Source organism: Chiloscyllium plagiosum, chromosome 2 (genome assembly GCF_004010195.1).
Source record: "Chiloscyllium plagiosum isolate BGI_BamShark_2017 chromosome 2, ASM401019v2, whole genome shotgun sequence".
Lineage (NCBI taxonomy): Eukaryota > Metazoa > Chordata > Chondrichthyes > Orectolobiformes > Hemiscylliidae > Chiloscyllium > Chiloscyllium plagiosum.
In genome coordinates, this window is record NC_057711.1 from 56,375,323 (window position 1) to 56,395,340 (window position 20,018).

At 38.5% G+C, this 20,018-nt stretch overlaps 1 protein-coding gene across 1 annotated transcript in view; it reads right to left on the bottom strand.

The window, feature by feature from the left end:
- Window positions 1-8,405: 8,405 nt before the first annotated feature.
- The window catches only part of LOC122559862 (solute carrier organic anion transporter family member 4C1-like), a 174,666-nt gene continuing 163,053 nt past the window's right edge, over window positions 8,406-20,018 (bottom strand). The window contains exons 10-13 of the mRNA XM_043709986.1: window positions 18,799-18,965; window positions 14,069-14,133; window positions 11,067-11,204; window positions 8,406-9,886 (exon numbers count right to left, since the gene is read on the bottom strand). Coding sequence (XP_043565921.1) covers window positions 9,744-9,886; window positions 11,067-11,204; window positions 14,069-14,133; window positions 18,799-18,965 — 513 coding nt within the window. The 3' untranslated portion in view covers window positions 8,406-9,743. The remainder of the gene's footprint in view (window positions 9,887-11,066; window positions 11,205-14,068; window positions 14,134-18,798; window positions 18,966-20,018) is intronic.

Genomic DNA, 20,018 nt, shown 5'->3' on the forward strand with positions numbered 1-20,018 from the left:
TGTTTCCACACTGTAATGTAATGTAATGTAATCTAATGTAATCTAATCTAATATCTATGAAGCTGAGTAAGAGGGTATAATTCCAGTTTTAATCTGCCCTGAATTTGAATTCAGATCTATAGAAATGAAGGGACTATGCAAAAAGTTCTATACAGCATATTTTGTCAAAGAATGTGACTTACATTTGTCTTCCCAATTTTTCTTTGTATTTTGAGAGTAGGTTGGAATGTTTTAACATGTTGAAGATACTACATAAACTAAAGTTGCTATTGTTCTCTTTGATGTTCTAATTTTTCATTGAAAGAGATTAAATGCCTATTGGCAAGGTAATCAAATAAGTAATTTTACTTTCTTCTTTCATAACAATTAGATCCACTTACTCCCACTAAATTTATGTTCATAGAATTGGAGCACCTGTTCATATTTTCTTCAGGTTCAGATGTTGCCTACTCGTGCCACTAGAGGGCAACAGATGTTTCCTTGCTGTGTGTTGTCAATTGGTTGATCCAAAAAGAATTTTATGTTAGTGTTGATATAAACAACAATTGATTTCTAAGTAGGCAACAATCCCGAAACTATCATATATTTTAGTGTCCATAACCTGATCAGTGTACATTCTCAATTCCCACCATGCCATTTTTATGATCCTTCTAACAATATCATGTCTCCTCTAATGTATTCACAATACTAATTTGATTCTGTATGATAAAATATAAAAAGCTAAAATAATCTTGTTCATGAAAAAGCACTGTATATCATAAGCGAGTTGGTTTGTAATAACATTAGAAGAACTTATACTCAAAGTTTTTTTATAAAGAAATGACTTGTTATTTTGTTAGGCTTTTCATGACCTCAAGATGTCTTGACATGTGCTAGGATCACATGGAGTGCTTTAGAGGTGAATTACTTCATCAAAATGCACACAACAAAATCTCACAACCAGCCATCAGCTTTTTCTCCAAATAATCTGCTTTCCCATGGTGTTGATGGATGTAATGAATAAACGTTGCTTAAAGCATAAGATAAACTTGATTTCTGCTCTTCAAATAAATCATAGAAACTCTACAGCTATCTCTGGAGGAGGTAGGGCCTTGGTTTAATGTCACATTGAAAAATTTGCACTTCTAAGGTTGCAACATTGCTTCAGGACACCAATGATGAATCAGTCTAGATTATAGGAAAGAGGCTTGGCCTACAAGTGCTAGGGCTAAGCCAAAACTGACACCTGCTGGCAAAAATGAAATGGCTCTGTCATTGTTTTAAATGCAAGGGAAGAATGACTTTAATCAGCTCTTTTCTGAACTCAGTGCATTTTACATCTCAATACATTTTACAAACCTATCAGAAATTGCATGTTTCAAAATAATGCTTTACTAATCTTCTTGCATTTGATTTTGAAAAAAACACAGGCATATTTCACTGGCTTGATTGTTGTTTTTGTAATGTTTAATATTGAGTGAATTTGTCAAATAGTTGAAATGTGCATGAACAATTAATTACTTTAATTAATGGTTATCATGTCACACTAATGAAGGGCTTTTGCCCGAAACATCAATTTCCCTGCTCCTCGGATGCTGCCTGACCTCCTGTGCATTTCCAGCACCACTTTGATCTAAACTCTGGTTTCCAGCATCTTCAGTCCTCACTTTTGCCTGCACTAATAGTTAGTATCTTGCACACAACATATTTTCCCAATTGGACTCTGGGTTCAACTCCCACCTGCCGTGAGGTATGTCATAGCATGTTCAGACAGGGTGATTTATAAAGCTGTTTGTAGTTTTATAAGATTTTGTCAGCATATTATGGTGAATAAAATCACAGCGAAGCTCCTCTGAAGATATAATTTTACAGTGAGCTGCAGAAAAAAACTAAATGGACAGAATTGTGAATGTTTAAGAAGCAGCTTTTTTATTTTTCATTAAAGTTAGGATGTAGAATTTATAGCAGCAAATACAATCAGCAGCAATTTATAGTGACCTTGGAAAGTATCTCAGAATATATCCTGTTAAGAATATTCCTTTTATCATTCCCTTTCTTTTTCTTGTAGTTTAATAATTTACCCATCTGCACTGTTCTTTCACATATATTTCTCAACTCTTCAGCCTCGTAAGTTTGCTATTATGTTTCATCCTTAAAATATTTTGGCTCTTATACAACACCAAATAAACCAACAGCATGCTTTTTAGCCAGATGGAATGTGCCTCCTTTTATAACACAGGCTGAGAAAATGGAAAATGCTGCTCTGAAATTATTTTTGGATGTGCTACAGAAATGTTACTGTGAATCTTAAAATGCCTCAGTGATGAGCCAACAATTTTTGAAGTGCTTTGAAAAATAGTGTAAAATACTTGTATGACATGTCACCCTTGTAGACATTAGTTTTACTGACTAACAGTGGTTCATAGGATATTTAGAATAATTGGGCATTGTTCCTCTAGCTACTCAGTGAGTTCATCCAGTAAGTAACTAAACCCTTTGTATCAGAAAACACACATGTTCAATTTTGGTGCATGATGAGCTGGCAAATTTCAGCAAAGGGAGACAGAGTGGAACTGTCACTATTCTTGGCGCTTACTGGTACGCGAGTTGGTCCTGATTGCTTTTCACAGGTTCTCTTCTCTCAATTCTAGAACTGTGTGTGCACAAAGTCAATATAGAATATGATTACTTCTCGGGCTAAGTACCCTGTTAACCTTTACCATCAAAGTTCTTGTGTAACTAGAAGTCGGTAAAAGGTGAATCTCTTCAGGAGAGGAAGCAAAAAACTATTGGTGAAGAATATCAGCATAACTGTACCCCAAAGTTAGGCATATTGCTAAACAGAGGAAAAGTTGGTACAACCTCTGATCATAAAAACTGAAAAATTCAACAATACTTAGTTTCTGTATTTTTAGTGCTTAAATAATTCTCATTTTCTCATCTTAATAACTGGCTTGAAAATATTCCAACCAATCATTTCCAATGTTGGTTAAATATCCAGAGAGGAAAAAAAGTGCAGGGATTGTGGGGAAAAGTCAGGTGACTTGGACTCAGTCAGATGTAAGTACAGAGAGCCAGTACTACCATGGTGGGTCGAAAGACCTCCTTTTGTACTCCAACTATTCCATGACTGTATGATATATTTCAGGCAAAGGTATCTGAAGCTTCTTATTAATATGATTCAGCTGTGATTTCCCGAATAGACAGTTGCCTTAGCCAGACTTTTCTCAGTAAGTAAGCAGCACTGCTGCTGGGAACAGAAATGGAACCAGACCTGCACCAACGCCTGGCATCTGACCTGGAGGCGCCAGGTACAATTTACCTGTTGCAGCCAATTGGCACTCACCAGGACCACCATCAATCTGAAGAGGCAGCCTTCTCCGAGAGCTTCTGGTACAATCAGAAGGCCAGCAGCTCAGCACCATTTCTGCTAACAAACAAAGGCATCATGTTGCTTTCATATTGAGTCACCCTTGAAGACAAGTTTTTTGTCATGTACCATTCCCTGACTAGCAGACGGACCCTTGCCACTGTGAAAGGTCTACTCTCAGAAGCCCTTGGTAGGTCATGAAGCAGCCACTTTGGCAACATACCGGGAAACTACCAGTGTTTATCTGGTGGACTTTCCACATGACAGCAGAGCCTCCAGTCAGTGTTTTACTATGATTTTGCTACCACTTACATCTCTCCAGCCACCTCAACTTACACCTCCAGAGGACAGCTAACATCTAGGCTATTGGATCCTCCTTTGTAGAAGCAGAAGGTGACTGCTGAAGATGGACACTTAAGCAGCTGCAAAGGGTGGTTCATCATTAACTCAGTTAATTGTTAAACATGGATGTAATTCAGTTGCTTCATAAATTTGCACATTTTCCTGAATTTGATTTTGAATGAACTACAAGGATAATAAGGCTGTACTGATCATAGGAAATAGGAGCAAGAGTAGGCCATTCAGCCCTTTGAATGTTCTCCATCATACAATAAGGTCACAAATAATCTAGTCCATGGCCTTAACTTCCCTTTCTTCGTAACGCTTGACTCCCTTGCCAATCAAAACTCTGTCTAATTCACAATTAAATAGGTTCAAAGGCCCAAATTCCATTTCTGACTGGGGGAGAGAATCCTAAATACTAATAACCAGAAGAAACCTGTCTTAAGTTGAAAGCTCTATATTGTGAAACTGTGCCTTCAGCTCTGGCTTGCTCCATAAGTGGAAACATACTCTGAGATCAACTCTAATAAAAAGCTTAAAATGTTTTGTTTCAATAAAATCACCTTTCATTCTTCCAACCTCATTGAATATAAGTTCAACCTGTTAAACCTTTCTTCATAACAATGCCTTCATCTCGGAGTTCAGTCTCATGAAGCTTCTATGAACAGCCTCCAATGGAAGGATATCCCTCCTTAAATTAGGACATGAAATTGTATAGTAGGTATGGTCTCACCAATGTCTTGTGCAATTGTAGGAAGCTTTCTCAACTTTTATACTTCAACCCTTGCTATAAAGGCCTTTCTAATTGCTCACTGCATACTACATACTTCATGATTGATGAGCAAATAACACCCAAATCCTCCTCTACAACAATATTCTTTCATCTCACTCAATGTGTGTAATATCCTGCTTTTCCAACTTCCCCACTAAAGTAAATAACTTCACATTTTCCTAAACTTATATCCCTTTGAGGACTCTATATATATGCTCCCAACTTGTTTCCGCCTATGTTTGCATCATCAGGATATTTGACTGTAGTATACCTTGTCCTTTCATCTACCTCATTAATGTCCTCTCATGAACTTGGGGTTATAATATTATATACCTTATTGATAAAGCTAATCGTCTTTACAAAGGTCACAAGGAAGCCTGCTGAAGTTACATATATTCTCAGATTTAAAAACAGAAAATCAGACAGAGCTATCTTAACAGAAGACCACAAAATGCCATGATTATCCATTAAGCCCACATTGGGGAGAGGAGTGTGGGTCAAACATTTCTGTAATATTGAACAAGAGATTGGAGGGATACCACAAGGAATTCCCAGTACCAATCTCCTCCTCTCTTGCACCATCACCCCTTTGCCATTCAGCATCATGCCTTCTGTCCTGTTTTCCTTGACCTTTACCTCTTGTCCTTTTCCCTCCATCTCATCTTTCCTTGCCCACATGCTTGGAAGGTAATGATTCATCAAAATTAATCTGGAGAGCTACATCTGTATACACTACATTAACTGGGCATGATGTGCCTCAGGAGAGTCAGGACTGATGAAATAGCATCCTTAATGGTTGAGTACAGAACAGGCTTCAGTGGAAACAGAGATTCAGTACAAGTTGGAAAACCACTACTTGACTGAACCTAGTGATTGAGCAGCTGATAGGATTACAAGTATTGTTTCGAATAGTGTTCCCATCCATGTGCATTTAATGATTTGAATTTGTGACTACGGCTGCACATAACTTCAAGCAGACATTTTTGCAATGGCCATGTATGCACTTTGACACCAAAGTGGACAGGTTAATACCTTAAAATGTGTTGCTGGAAAAGCGCAGCAGGTCAGGCAGCATCAAAGGAGAAGGAGAATCGACGTTTTGGACATAAGCCCTTCTTCAGGAATGAGGAGGGTGTGCCAAGCAGGCTAAGGTAAAAGGTTAATACTTTAAGTTTGATTCTGGCATCAATATGAATTTATGCACAAACATTTCCAGCAATAGTTGGATATCACATTTCTGGTAGACCAGAAATTGTTGGTGCTCAAAGAGTTTCTCAAAGATACACTGGTGGCTAATGCTCTGTATGATGCATGTATTAAAATGCATCACAGTCAAGTTATTTGTTGGAATTTTCTGAATGTACATGACAAATCATTCAAAAATACATTACTGCATTGAAGTTCCAATCTAGATTAAGTACCTAAATCCTGGAGCAAGACCTTAAAGGTGCCGTTATGCTTGATTCATATTGATTTTGTTCAGTGACTAGTTATTAATTTTTGTGAATTCCACTTCAACTTACAAATAATCTTCATTTTACCAGTATCATTTACTTCTTTCGCTATTATGAAAGGCTTATCTAAACTGGTCATTAAAACTATTTTTTTATAAAACTTTATGGACAAAAAACTTTGTTTTATTTGCTCTTTGGATATGAATATTGTTGGCATATTCAACCTTTTCTGTTCAGCCCCAGTTGCTATTGAGAATGTGATGGTGAACCTTGAATCCCTGCAGTCCATCGAGCGTAGGTACACCCACAATGTTTTTACAAAGAACGTTCTAGCTTTTGACCTAGCAACAGTGCAAGACTAGTTATATAGGTCCAAGTCAGGATGGTGTGTGACTAGAAGGGGAACTTGCAAGCGAGGTATTCTCATGTAGTTGATGTGATTATCCTTCCAGATGGTAGAGCTTGCAGATTTGGAAGGTGCTATTAACGAACTTCAAATGTTGTAGTGCAACTTGTAAATGGCTTAGCACTGGTTAAAGAAAAGATTGAATGTTTCAGTGGGTAGATAGTGTATGATCCTGTGGAATGCTTTGTCCCACATACTGTTGACCTTCTGAAAGTTGTTGGACCTGCATTCATCCAGGTAAGTGGAGCATTCCATCATACTCCTGACTTCTGCCTTTAGATGGAAGACAGAATCTTTTGAGACAGGAAAGGAGTTCCTTTCTGTAGAAATTACAGCCTTTGGTCTGCTTTTGTACCCACAGTATTTATTTGACTGGTCAAGTTAGGTTTTAATCAATGGCAATGTTCAGGATGTTTGTAACCTTCAGGATGTTAGTTACTAGGAGAAAGCGAGGACTGCAGGAGCTGGAGACTCAATGTCAAAAAGTGTGGTGCTGGAAAAGCACAGTAGGTCAGACAGCATCTGAAGAGCAAAAGAGTTGATATTTCTGGCATAAGCCCTTCATCAGAAATGTGGAAGAGGAAGGGGGCTGAGAGATAAGTAGGCTAAGTGAGGGTAGGGCTGGGGGAAGGTAGATGGGGGGGTACATGTGATAGGTCGGTGGGAGGGTGAGTGGATAGATGGGAAGAAAGATGGACAGGTAGGGCATGTCAAGAAGGCGGTGCCAAGTTAGAGGGTTGGATTTGGGATGAGGTGGGGGGAGGGGAGATTTGGAAACTAGTGAAGTCGATGTTGATGCCATGTGCTTGAAGAGTCCCAAGACAGAAGATGAAGGCGTTCTTCCTCCACTAGTGGGGCGGCTTTGATTTGGTAGTGGAGGAAGCCCAGGACTTTTATGTCCTTGGAGAGTGGGAGTGGGAGTTAAGTTGGACGGTCGCAGGGCAGTGGGGTTGTTTTGTGTGTGTATCCCAGAGATTTTCCCTAAAACGCCTTCCCAGCAGCCCTACCCCCCACGACTTATATCTGAGCACTCTTCCCCCTGAACTTTTCTGATGAAGGGCTTATGCCCAAAATGTCGACTGTCCTACTCTTTGAATGCTGCCTGATCTGCTGTGCTTTTCCAGCATCACACTTTTCGACTCAGGATGTTAGTAACCTCAATAATCCAAAATGCTAGTATTTTGATAAATTTTCTTTATTGCTCAAAATGACAAAATTACAAATTTGAAAACTTTTTTTGGAAAATTTTCAAGAAAATCACACAATTGAAAACATTTCAAAAGTTTTTCATTGACACTTTACCAGAATAATTATATTTACAGTTATATACATGCTTTTTACTGATTCAAGATACACGAAGTGGAAACAGAAATAACCAAAGTCCAAACAGGGACAAATAGTGACTTTTCAAATATTTTGCTTGGAACACTTGGGCATAAGTGTGTTTGGAATGGTGCTTGGACATTGCCTTGTTTTTTTATTAGTTAGTCTAAACAGACAATACGTTGAAGAGGTTTAATATGGAATCGAGAAAAGATAGTCATGACACTACATTCAGATTATCAAATAGTTGCTTATTTGATGGTTGCATAGCTTTGTATCAATATTTGCACTAGAAAATGGTTGTAATGATCATTATGGCCTGGCACAGGGACACTTTCTATTAAGAGCTATTGGGGTGAGATTAGACACTGTTCATTTTCCATAGGCTAAAACAAATTGTTCTTCTCAGTGAAGAGAAATTGCTAATGGTGAAACAGCCTTATGTTTAATAATATTTTAGGCTCCTTTAATTTTAGTCTTCCAATTTCTGTGCTAACTATAACTAAGATGATCAGAAGCTGATTTACACCCAGGTCTTCCACTAATACCAGTCTTCAGTGGCTACCAAAATCTAAAACAAAGAATTGCTGGAGAAACTCAGCAGGTCTGGAAGCATCTGTGGAGAGCACATATACAACCATTTCCTATCTGATATCAATTCTGAAGAAGAGTTACTGGACCTGAAATGTTAACTCTGTTTTCTCTCCACAGATGCTGCCAGCTGTGCTGGATTTCTCCAGCAATTTCTATTTCTGTTTTAGATTTCCAGCATCCACAGTTCTTTGTTTTTAGTCTTCTGTGGCTATTTAGTAACATCAGAGAGAAAACAAGAGACAGCTTTCCTCCAATTTTGCCTCCTTTCCAGGTTGAAATTGCTTGATAAATGTTCGTTATTTGTCCACAAGTGAATAATCTGGGACTAGAAGTTCAAACCATGGGCAAATTAAACTTGCAGACCAGCCCAACATTCCTGTAGTGCTCATTTGGATTCCAAGATTTTCCCTTTTACCTTCTGTTACTTTTGTTATTTTTAATTCCATCTTTTTGGGTTCGATTCAGCTCATACCAGGATACAGCCTCAGAAGCATTGCTGGTTTGTTAATACCATAACCAATCCTCCTTATAGCAGTAGTAACTCTTAAACAAGCACCGTGCAAGTTGATAAGGATAGGATTTGGGTTAAAAGGGTTTTTTCCCTCTTCTTCAACTCAGGGAATTTAATGAGAAGTGTCACATCTCTATTATGACCCAGTTAAACAGCTTGACATTCTAAATTGGGACTCCTTCATTCTGTTTGGCCACTAAAAGAAAAATATTAACAAGATAGCTATGTGGAAGGCTAGGACAACACGACATAAGGGTATAAAAGAACATGGACCTAGAAACGGTTATTCAATGGCACTAGACCTGAGTTAGAAAAGTATTTCGGCTACAGGGTTGAATTAATTAATGTAGTTTCAAAGTGGGCTGCAAGAAACAATAATGAAAAATAGAAGTCAAATCTGAAGCAGAAATACATGGGCACTTATAGTTATTATATATGTAGTTTCTATATTTAGTTCTATTCTATTCATTTGTTAAAGGCTTCCTAAAGTATTTCATTGGCAATTTATTTAGCAATAACATTTAGTTAATTACTATTTTTGGAGGATGCCAAAATAAAGGCTAGATATCACTTTCTTCACCTGTGAAACATCAAGAACAGTAGACAGTCACTGGGCACCTCCAATATCTACTAAAGCAGTTTGCGTATTTCTCATGCTTTCATATAGTGGTAATGGGCATTTTTAAATCAATTTCCACCAGTTGTTGTGTTTACCAAAAAATCATAATGAGGAAAAGGTTTAGAAAAAGGAGATGGTTTCTGATCAGACCTGAACAGTAGAGCAAAGTTACATCAAAATCAATCTAATTACTTTAAATGATAGACATACACTTTAAAGTAGAAGCCATCCAAGACAGAAATTTCCAATCATTGTCATACTTAGGAAAGAAATGTATATATAAAATGTTTTTTTTTGTGTGTTTTACAGTATGTTATGCATTCATTATTGCACTGCTTTAAAGGTTGGTAAACACATTATTTCTAAACCACAATTAAAACTTGGTCTTAGCCCAGGATTTCCACCGTTGAACTGGCTGATCAGTTGTTTGTTCTGCAGCTTCACTAATCTGTGGTGGTTTATACAGCAAAGAAGCTGCAACAAGTGCAATAATCGAGATCATTTTGGCACATGTGCCTAGAAACAGAACATGCAGATTTAAATTATATTGACATAGAATCTTCCAGCACAAAAAAAGGCTATTGTGCCAGTTCTATAAAGCATTTGTTCTATTAGAAATGTAAATTTTGTTTTAGGTATGTATGAAACATCATTTTGAAATAGACCAGGGAATCTGTTTCAACCATCCTCTCAGGCAGTATATTCTAGATTGCCAAAAATGTTATCTCCCACACTCTTGCCAATTATCTCAAATCAGCCTTCTCTAGCCATCGTGCAAGTGGAAATATTTTCTCGACCCACTCGACCCAACCCCTTCAAAACTTTGCAGATTCTGCAGTGTTAGCTATGGCTCAGTTGGTGGCACATTTGACTCTCAGTTAGAAGGCTGTAGATACAAGTCTTACCCCAGAGGCTGAAACACAAAATGTTAGGCCGACATTCAAGTGCAGCACACAAGGAAGCGTCGTATTGTAGAAGGTACCATGTTTCAAATGCGAATTAAAACTGAGGCCACTTCTACAGTTTCAGATGGATGTAAATGATCCCATGGCACAACATCATAGATGAGTCAAGAAACCACCCCTGTGCCCTCAACAATACTTAACTCCCAACCAACATCACAAAAATAAATTACAATTTGTCTGCCAGTATTTCTGACTAGCTAAATTAATCAAACCTAACTTGTACAATGATTATACAGACATTGAAATGTAACAATATGGGACATAATCATTTTCATCTCAGACAAGAAGAGAAAATAATTAGAAGCACACTTAGTAAATAAGGGTTAATTTCATCTGAAACATATTCCACTGTATGCAAGATTGTGCCTTTTATACCAATGCAAATGTATTTTGTCATTCAGATGCACCATATAAAAGCTGTGGGTATGAATGTTAACTTGTGTGCTGCTCATATACTTATTTTGCAGTAAATAAAACATTATAGTTTGGATTGACCATAGACTGCTGTGACCAGGAACATTTCATCATTTAATACAACTGAAATTATCATACCACTAAATTCACTGTAACAAATCCAGCTGCTCTAGTAGCTGAATTATATTGGAAGCCTCCTCATATTATGCTAGCACTTTAATTCAATGAGACATTAAGGAATGTGTTTGCTTATTCAAGTTTTGAATTGATTTGCATATGTTCATATTCTCCTCAATGAAACAGAATGGAAAGCTTACCAATGGCTGTAATCAAACTGGCCATTTTTGGGTTATCATATGTCCAGCATGCACCTTTAACACCACACGCATCCATATTCCACAGGACGCAAGATAGATCAATCACTGTACCAAATAGAATTGGTCCTGGAATGGTGCCTATAAGTCAGTAAATGAAAAGTTAAAAGTCCAACATTAGGAGTTTTGGTTTTAGTGAAATAAATGAAAGTAAACAAAAACAACCTGTTTAGCTTATTAAAGGAACGAAGGTGAGAGGGTGGGTGAGAGGAGCTGAGGCCATGAAAAGATCAGCCATGAAGTATTAAATGGCGGAGCGGACTCGAAGGGCCAGATGGCCTACTCCTGCTCCTGGTTCTTAATTTCTTATTAAGCTAGTAACATTTGCTCTTATTTCTATACAAGTTGTCCAAAATAAGGCTCTTGTAGTACAGTGGTAATGTCCCTACCTCTTGGCCAGGATGCCTGGATTCAAATTTCACTTGCTCCAGAGTTGTGTCATTGCATTTTGGAATAGATTGATTAGAAAACATCGATAGATTTTCTGAACAACTCAGCCCAACTTTGTCCGTATCAGATGCCCACTAATGTGGACATCTGGCCGTTTTCTAACCCAGACACTGAAGTCTTTTGCAGCAACTTTACAACTATCCTGGCTAATATACTAAGTGTATCCCTGTCCATATATCAAGCCTTGGATCTATGTAATCAAAATAGAAGAACTGCTGACTATCTTAACTCACTATGCTATTGGGTAGTTATCTATAATTTTACTATCAGCGCTACGTCCGAGCTAGCTGCAATGTAATTACTTTGCACGTCTTATTCTTTAGTTATAGGAATATTGCTGAACAGTTAATTCTATTTTCTGCTGAAATTGACATTTTTATTCTAATACACTATACTGTATACACCCTCTATCATGGGTTTGTGTTTAAGAAAGGGTTATTAGTGGTTTTTGCCAGAAACAACTATTCAGTAACAATGTACATTTTTCATATTTAATTTAAAATTATCTTTAAGCTTTAATTTGGTAGTAAAAATAAATCATCTAAGACTTGCTTCCCCTCCAAAATGAATGTTCAGTTACACGCTAAAAGAAAAGGAAGTGGACTTGCTTTAGATTTATTGATAAAGTATATTAGAAGTCAAAAAAGTAAAAGAATGAGACAGAAATGAAAGAAAATAGGAAACAGAAAATGGGGGAAGGCAAATAAATTAATGCTTTAACTTTTAATGTTTTAAAAATGTATCTTAACAGAATATGATTAATATTACCTAAATTATGATTAATATAATCTCAACTTCTAAAAATTTTCATTGTTACACTGTTGGTGTCTGTTTTGATTACACAGTGTATAATTGGAAACTTCTTTAATAAGTGGTAATCAGAGTCTGGATTTCTTCCATACATAGTGGATGTCGAAGAACTGAAAAGGATGTTTTTGTTTTAAAATGGACTCTGATCAATGAGCTGTAATACTTCTTCAAATGTTTTGTCTGCTCACTCACTCTTCCTTCCCACTCTATTCTTCCATATTTTTGTTGTTTACTTCAATCACTGAGCACTCCCATAATCAGTCCTTCACTTTTTTGTCAGAACAATGAATCTCAGATTTAGAATGACTTATCTTCCAACTGTGTAACATTTTCCATTTCTGATGCCAGCTACTCTGATTGCCAAAATGTGATTGCTGGTACTGAACTCTGGCCAATTTTGTTAATATTCACTGTAAACTAAGTTAAGTCCGCCAATGCATACTGTGAAGATTTCTTGGCCTAATTTTTCACAGAGTTCCAGAGACTCCAACGACTTTTAAAAATGTTGAGCAAGACTCAGAGCAGCAAGTCCCACCCCCATATGACTTAGACATGAGGGAAACCTGAACTCAGGCTGTACTACTGATACTCAGGATCAAGTTCAAAGTACTCAATATTCAGGTTCTCTCCTTAGTCTAGTCTCCAGTGTAGCCATCCGGAGGTCAGTGAATTTGTTTCCAGTTTCGAACCATGTCCTGAACTTTTATTTATTAATTAATTCATTGGGTATGGGTGTCACTGGCTGGCTGGTAGTTATTGCCTATCCCTAATTGCCCTTGAGAATATCACAAGTTGTAAGAAGCGAGTCAACTCTTGCTCCAAGTTAACAGTTCCTATTACTAAGCCATGTAACAGACAACCTAAAATGACGCTTTTTATCCTCTCTTTCTCTCTCTCTGGGTTCCATCTCCACTTATCCACTCATTCCTTTTTCACTTCTCCTTCTCCATCAGAAGAAGTACCAATTCTCCTGGATACTATCAGTTCTGAAGATGGGTCACTGGACTCAAAATATTAATTCTGTTTTCTCCCCACAGATATGGCCAGACCTCCTGGGTTTCTCTCACAATTTCTGATTTTGAGCTTGAAACTGAGTCCCTGCTGCTTTATGATGGATTCCACTTGAACAACAGTCTCAGTCCAACACAAATCCAGGGCACTTCTTAGACATTGTATCAGGTGCTTAGTTCCTCTTGAATGCCTGAATGCCATTCTATGTGGGAACCTGTGTGATATTCCTTCATTTGCAAGTGGGATTTTCATTCAGTGTGATCTGATCCTGATGCTTGTCTTGATGAAAAGTTATTTTAATCTAAAACTCAATTGCATTCTGCATATGCTGCCCGATCTGCTGAATGAGTCAAGCATTTCTTGTTTTTATTTCAGATTTCCAGCATTTGCAGTATTATATTTTACATCTTATTTGGTTGTTCATTTAGAATACCAACAGTTTCATAGAACATTACAGCGCAGTACAGGCCCTCATTGTTGCTCCAACCTGTGGAACTAATCTGAAGCCCATCTAACCTACACTATTTCATTTTTCATCCATATGTTTATCCAAAGATCATTTAAATGCCCTTAAAATTGGCAAGTCAACTACAGTTGCAGGCAGGGCATTCCACGCTCCTACTATTCTCTTAGTAAAGAAACTACTTCTGCCATCTGTAATTTTAGTTTCTTACCTAGGATCCTTATAAACAGCCATTGAATGCCCAATGAAAACGAGCGTTGGTTATCAGGAACAGACCTGTAAGTAAATCTTTTTAGAATTCTAGGTAAAATTATGAAACCTAAATAATAATATGAAAACAAAAAGAAAGATTTAGTAAGGAATATTTATTATCATTTCATATCGAATATTCCATGTTAAAGATCATTCTTCCCAGCTCAGGTAGAAGGTGAGCACCCTTTCACTGACTGATCGGAAGAATATGAAAGCATTGGTTAATTTGTTATCTTATCTTTTTATAACAGTATAGTGAAAGTTAAAAATTTACTGAGTGGTAAATTGCAACGCTGAAACTATGTCAGTGTTCTGTGGTGCACTCAGAGCAATGTTATGGATATGGAGTAGGAGCAGCTTTAAGAAATTCCAGCCATACATTCAGTATTTTGCACATCTGATGCACATTTTGGATTCCACTAGGGCTACTTAGCACCGAACGTTATCAAAGCCTTGGTTCAAACATGGGCAATTGAGCTGAGCTCAAGAGGTGAGGTGACTGGATAAGAAGGTACCACTGAAGACTCCATCTGAAATTCACCTTCATACTAAGAAAACCCTGAAAGCACCAATTGATGGAGTTCAGTGAAATGAATGCAGCAGCCCAATCAAATTGACCAGAACGGGTAGTATATGCGTTTTTCAGGTAGTCAGCCTAGTTTGAGGAAACATTAATTTAATTTGTATAAGAGTTGTTTTCTTTAACTTGTGAGTGTCTTAAGTTTGAACCACAGTCCTTTGTTTGTTTGACACGATATTTGCACTTATTTTAGGAGAAATATACCGGTCAAAGTGAATGCATCAGAAGGTAACACAATCATTAGGGAGGAGTGGTCTGGTCGGCTGTGAAGTCATAAAGAAGCCATTTTCAGTGGAGAGCACACCAAGGGATGGATGCTTGCATGCTGGTCTTGAGAGTATATCTGCAGTGATTAGCAAACCTCAGCAAAGCAATCCAATTAGATCACTTGTTATGTGCCCTTGTGTGCTCTGAAAGTCCAGGTAAGGAAGGAGGCTCAACATCACATACTGATAGCTAAATTTGTCAAATTCAGCACGGATTCGTTGTCAATGTAGCCTGGAAGGCTCCTCTCTTGGGTAGAGAAGATGGATGTCAATTTTGACCAAAGAAAAACAGAATTTTAAAATGAATGACTACTGGGAGATAACCAAAGCTCTATATAGATGGCATAGAATTCTCTCCCCTTTGTAGTCTGACCCTCTTGCATTAAAGGTTAATTTTACCACAGCCCTTCTGATTACTTTAGTACCTGCCTATTAGCAATAAATGATTTATATTTTCCCAAACACATTTGCTCTTTGACAGTTCTTGGTCCCTTACCACACATAAAATACACTTCTAAACTTATGGTCCTTAGGTTCAAAGTGTTTGAGTTCACATTTGTTCACATTGAACTCAATTTGAACTTGAGAACCACATTTTAGCAACAAGTCTGGTAAATAGGGTTGTGTAAATAGGGTTCATTAAATCAAGTTTCACATTTTTAAAGGAGAGTAATGTTAACAGTTAGATTTCTATCTTTGTCCTGTTAATTAGACAACACAAGTATTAGATCCAGGAGCAGGCAAACCTAAAGATCCAAATCCAGAGATGTGCAGGTCAGGTGAATTGCCCATGCTCAATTGCCCATAGTGTTAGGTGCGTTAGTCAGGGGTAAATATATGGTAGGGGAATGGGTCTGTGTGGGTTACTCTTTCAAGGGTAGGCGTGGACTTGTTGGGCCAAAGGGCCTGTTTCCATACTGTATGGAGCCTAATCTAAAAATGTGTTGTCAGCCTGGTGAAGCTACAAAACAGGACCTACCTGTGTGCCAAACATCATAATCAGCAAGTGACAAACTGGGCTAAGGGATTCTATAATCAACGCATCAGTTCATAACTCTGCAGTCCTGTCACATCCAGTCATAAATGGTAGTACACAATTAAACAACTCATTGGAGGAGGCTCCACAAAGATTCCAATTCTCAGTGCTGGGGGAGCCCTGCTCATCAATGCAAAAGACAAGGCTGAAGCCTTTGCAAGAATCTTCAATCAGAAGTGCTGAGTGTATGATTCATCTTGGCCTCCTCCAGAGGACCCCAGCATCACAGGTGCTGGTGTTCAGCCAATTCGATTCACTCCATGTGAAATGAAGAAACATCTGGAGGCACTGGATACTGCAAAGGGTGTGGGCCCTGACAACATTCAAGCAATAGAACTGAATAAGGGTGTTCCAGAACATGCTGCTTGTTCCAGTGAAGCTAAAATTTGGAAAATTGTCCAAAAGCTAGGACAAATCCAACCCCGCGAATTATTGCCCCATCAGTCTACTTTCAATCATCGGTAAAGTGATGGAAGGAGCTATCTAGTTGCACTTGCTTAGCAATAGCTGTTCACTGATGTTCAGTTCAGATACTGCCAGGGCCACTCTGCTGACCTCATTATTAGCCTTTGTTGAAACATGGACAGAACAGCTGAATTCAAGAGGTGAAATGAGAATGACTGCCGAGACATCAGAGCAAAGCTGGATTCAATGGGAATCAGGGGATAAAACTCTCTGGCAGTTGGAGTCATGCATGGCAAAAAGGAAGATGATTGTGGTTGTTAAAGGTCAGTCACCTCCAGGACATCTCTGCAGGAGTTCCTCAGGGTAATAATCTTGGCCCGATGACCTCCAGTTGCTCCATCAAAAGGTTAGAATTGAGAATGTTTGCTGATGATTGCACAATGGTCAGCACCATTCATGACTCCTCATATGCTAAAATAGTCCATGTCAAAATGCAGCAAGACCTGGACAATATTCAGGTTGAGCTGACAAGTAGCAAGTAACATTTGTGCTACAAAAATCCCAGGCAATGACCATCTCCAATAAAAGAGAATTTTGCCATCTCTTCTTGGCATTCAATAGCCATTACAATGACTGAATCAACATCCTGAGGGTGGGTTACCACTGAGCATGATCTGAACTGGACTAGCCATATAAGTACTGAAGCTACAAGAGCAGGTCAGAGGGTAGGAATACTACAATGAGTAACTCACCTCCTGATCCCCAAAGAGCTATCTGCCAGCGACAAGACACAAGTCAGGATCAAGATAGCATCCACCCCACTAGCGTGGCTGAGTACAGCTCCAACAACAATCAAGAAGTTTGATGCCATCCAAGACAAAGCAGCCCACTTGATTGGCACCACATTCACAAACATCCACTCCATCCATCCACTCTATCCACCACTGATGTTCAGAAACAGCATGGTACTATCTATACGATGCACTACAAAAATTCACCAAGGCTCCTTAAATAGTATTTTTCAAATCCAGGACCACCAAATCTAGAAGTTCAAGGGCAGCAGATTCACGACAACGACATCACATGTAAATTCCCCTCCAAGCCACTCACCACCCTGACTTGGAAGAACATTGCCATTACTTCAGTGTGGCTGGGTCAAAATCCTGGAACTCCATCCTTAATAGCATTGTGGGCATTCACCAAACAGACTGCAGCTGTTCAAGAAGGCTCACCGCCAGTGATAGGGATGGACAATAATTGCTGGTCCATATTTCTATCGATAATCCCAGATCATTTAGAAATTGAATTGGTTTACCAGGAATGGAGACTCTTGAGCTACCCGACACTTATACTCTCATCTTATACAGTTACTGTCTCAGAACAATTCATTGATGAACTATTCTGAGATCCAACAAGCCAATTTGCCCAGAGCAAAACCAGAAGGAACAGAAAAGTCAGACTGTAATGAGCTCAGGTATTTTCAATGTCTTGAAGCAGATCTCAGAGTAAAATCACTGCTGCTCTCTCAGAAAGCAAAATAAAAAGCTACGAAGCTCAGAATGCATGAGTCATTTAGATAAATGGTTACTGCCAATGCCAACAAATTGAATTCTTACTTTCACCCCAAGCGCCGTGGTGCTTAGCTGTTTGTTCACAATAATATCTGGCAGTTGCTGAAAGACTATTATCACGTGAAAGGCAAATCTGGCCTCTATTCAGTGCAGGGATTGGGGTGGGGATGTGGCAGGGCAGAAACTAACAACAGAACTACACGTGATCCCCAGGGATGGATCCACCATGCCATCAGGCATTTTAGTTGTAGATAGGTAGCTCAGTAAGAGGAGGTCCAGTTGGCACAATGTTGGAGCATTTCAATGGTCTCCTGCAAGCTACAGATGTTATCACTGAATTGTACAAAACTGTAGGGTCCCTCTCACTGTAATCAACTCGGAGACAAAAGTGATTGTCGGTGGAGAGCTTCCTTGTTTGTTTTCAATCACAGGACATGCAAGTAGGATGACATCAAGCAGAACACCAACCATTTCACAGTCTGGGCAGGTGTGGAGGGTACAGACTGAGAAATTTGGAGATGTGTAAGTAATTAGTAAGTAAGTAAGTAATTAGTGAGGACACACTGAATGTAAATTACAAATGTCATACATTAAAAGGCTTCATATTTTGGGCAAATATGTTCATGCAAAGTATCAAATAATAAACTATGTTCTTTTATGCACTACTGTATGTACAATTCAGATTAGGATAATCAAAAGGATAGAGATAAAATATCTAAATTATTTATTCCTCAAAAACATCTTATCATATCGTATGTCTCGAAGCTTGGCAAAAATAATTAGGTATGTCAAAATAGCTGTTGTTTTTTGGATATTGCATATACAGCATACCTGAGAACAGATGTTGTAATTGGTGTGCTGGTCATGAACGTGAAAAAGATAGCAAGCAGAAACAACCCCATAAACACAGGCAGCTTGCCACAAGAAGAGCCACATTTTCCTTCTTGTGCAGCAAATGAATTTCCAACTTGTTGGATGCATGAACAGTTCTGATAAATCTGTAATACAAAAGGGGAACATGATTAAAGTGCCTGGAATTTTCATCAGAGCTGTTCCCATGTGGCTGCTCTGATTCTGACGGAGGTGTTGAGCAAAAATCTTTTGCAACACAACTCCCAATTAAGTCACATAGATAGAAGAGCAATTTGAACACTGTTGGCACTTTCTGGTTCATATCTCCGTATCACAATATTTTGTTGCATGTCTGATAGTTATATTTTCATATTGTTACTAAATACATTTCAGAAAGTGAGCCAATTGTATGACTAGGGATAAGACAACCTCATATATAAGTGGCAAGTTCCAAAATGTATTTCTGGTTTGGAATGAATTCTCAAGTTTGTCATATGGCATACCAATCTTCACAGCTTCAAAACATGTTGTTATTTTCGAAGTTAGGAAGAGAGATCCAACAACCTTCTCACTTTCAGTTAACCTCAGCACGAAGGACATATGTATGCTAAGTGCACTGTATTGGTTCAAGCAGGTGGCTCATTTTGTTTTCACAAAGGTAACTGGGATGGGCAACAAATGCTGGCCCTTCACTTCAACAGCACCCACATTTCATGAAAGCATGAAAAGAACTGCTCATTAAGTCCCTTGAAGAGCTTGTTTTTGGGCTGCGAACATATGGAAGATGACTTTCATGTCACTGATTGGGAAAAATAAACAGCTAAAGCCATGCAGGGAGCTATTAGGTGATGTTTCTGTTGAACTGAAAAATGTGTTGCTGGAAAAGCGCAGCAAGTCAGGCAGCATCCAAGGAGCAGGAGAATCGACGTTTCAGCATAAGCCCTTCTTCAGGAATGAGGAGGATTAGATTAGATTAGATTAGATTACTTACAGTGTGGAAACAGGCCCTTCGGCCCATCAAGTCCACACCGACCCGCTGAAGCGCAACCCACCCATACCCCTACATTTACCCCTTACCTAACACTACGGGCAATTTAGTATGGCCAATTCACCTGACCTGGACATTTTTGGACTGTGGGAGAAAACCGGAGCACCCGGAGGAAACCCACGCAGACACGGGGAGAACGTGCAAACTCCAC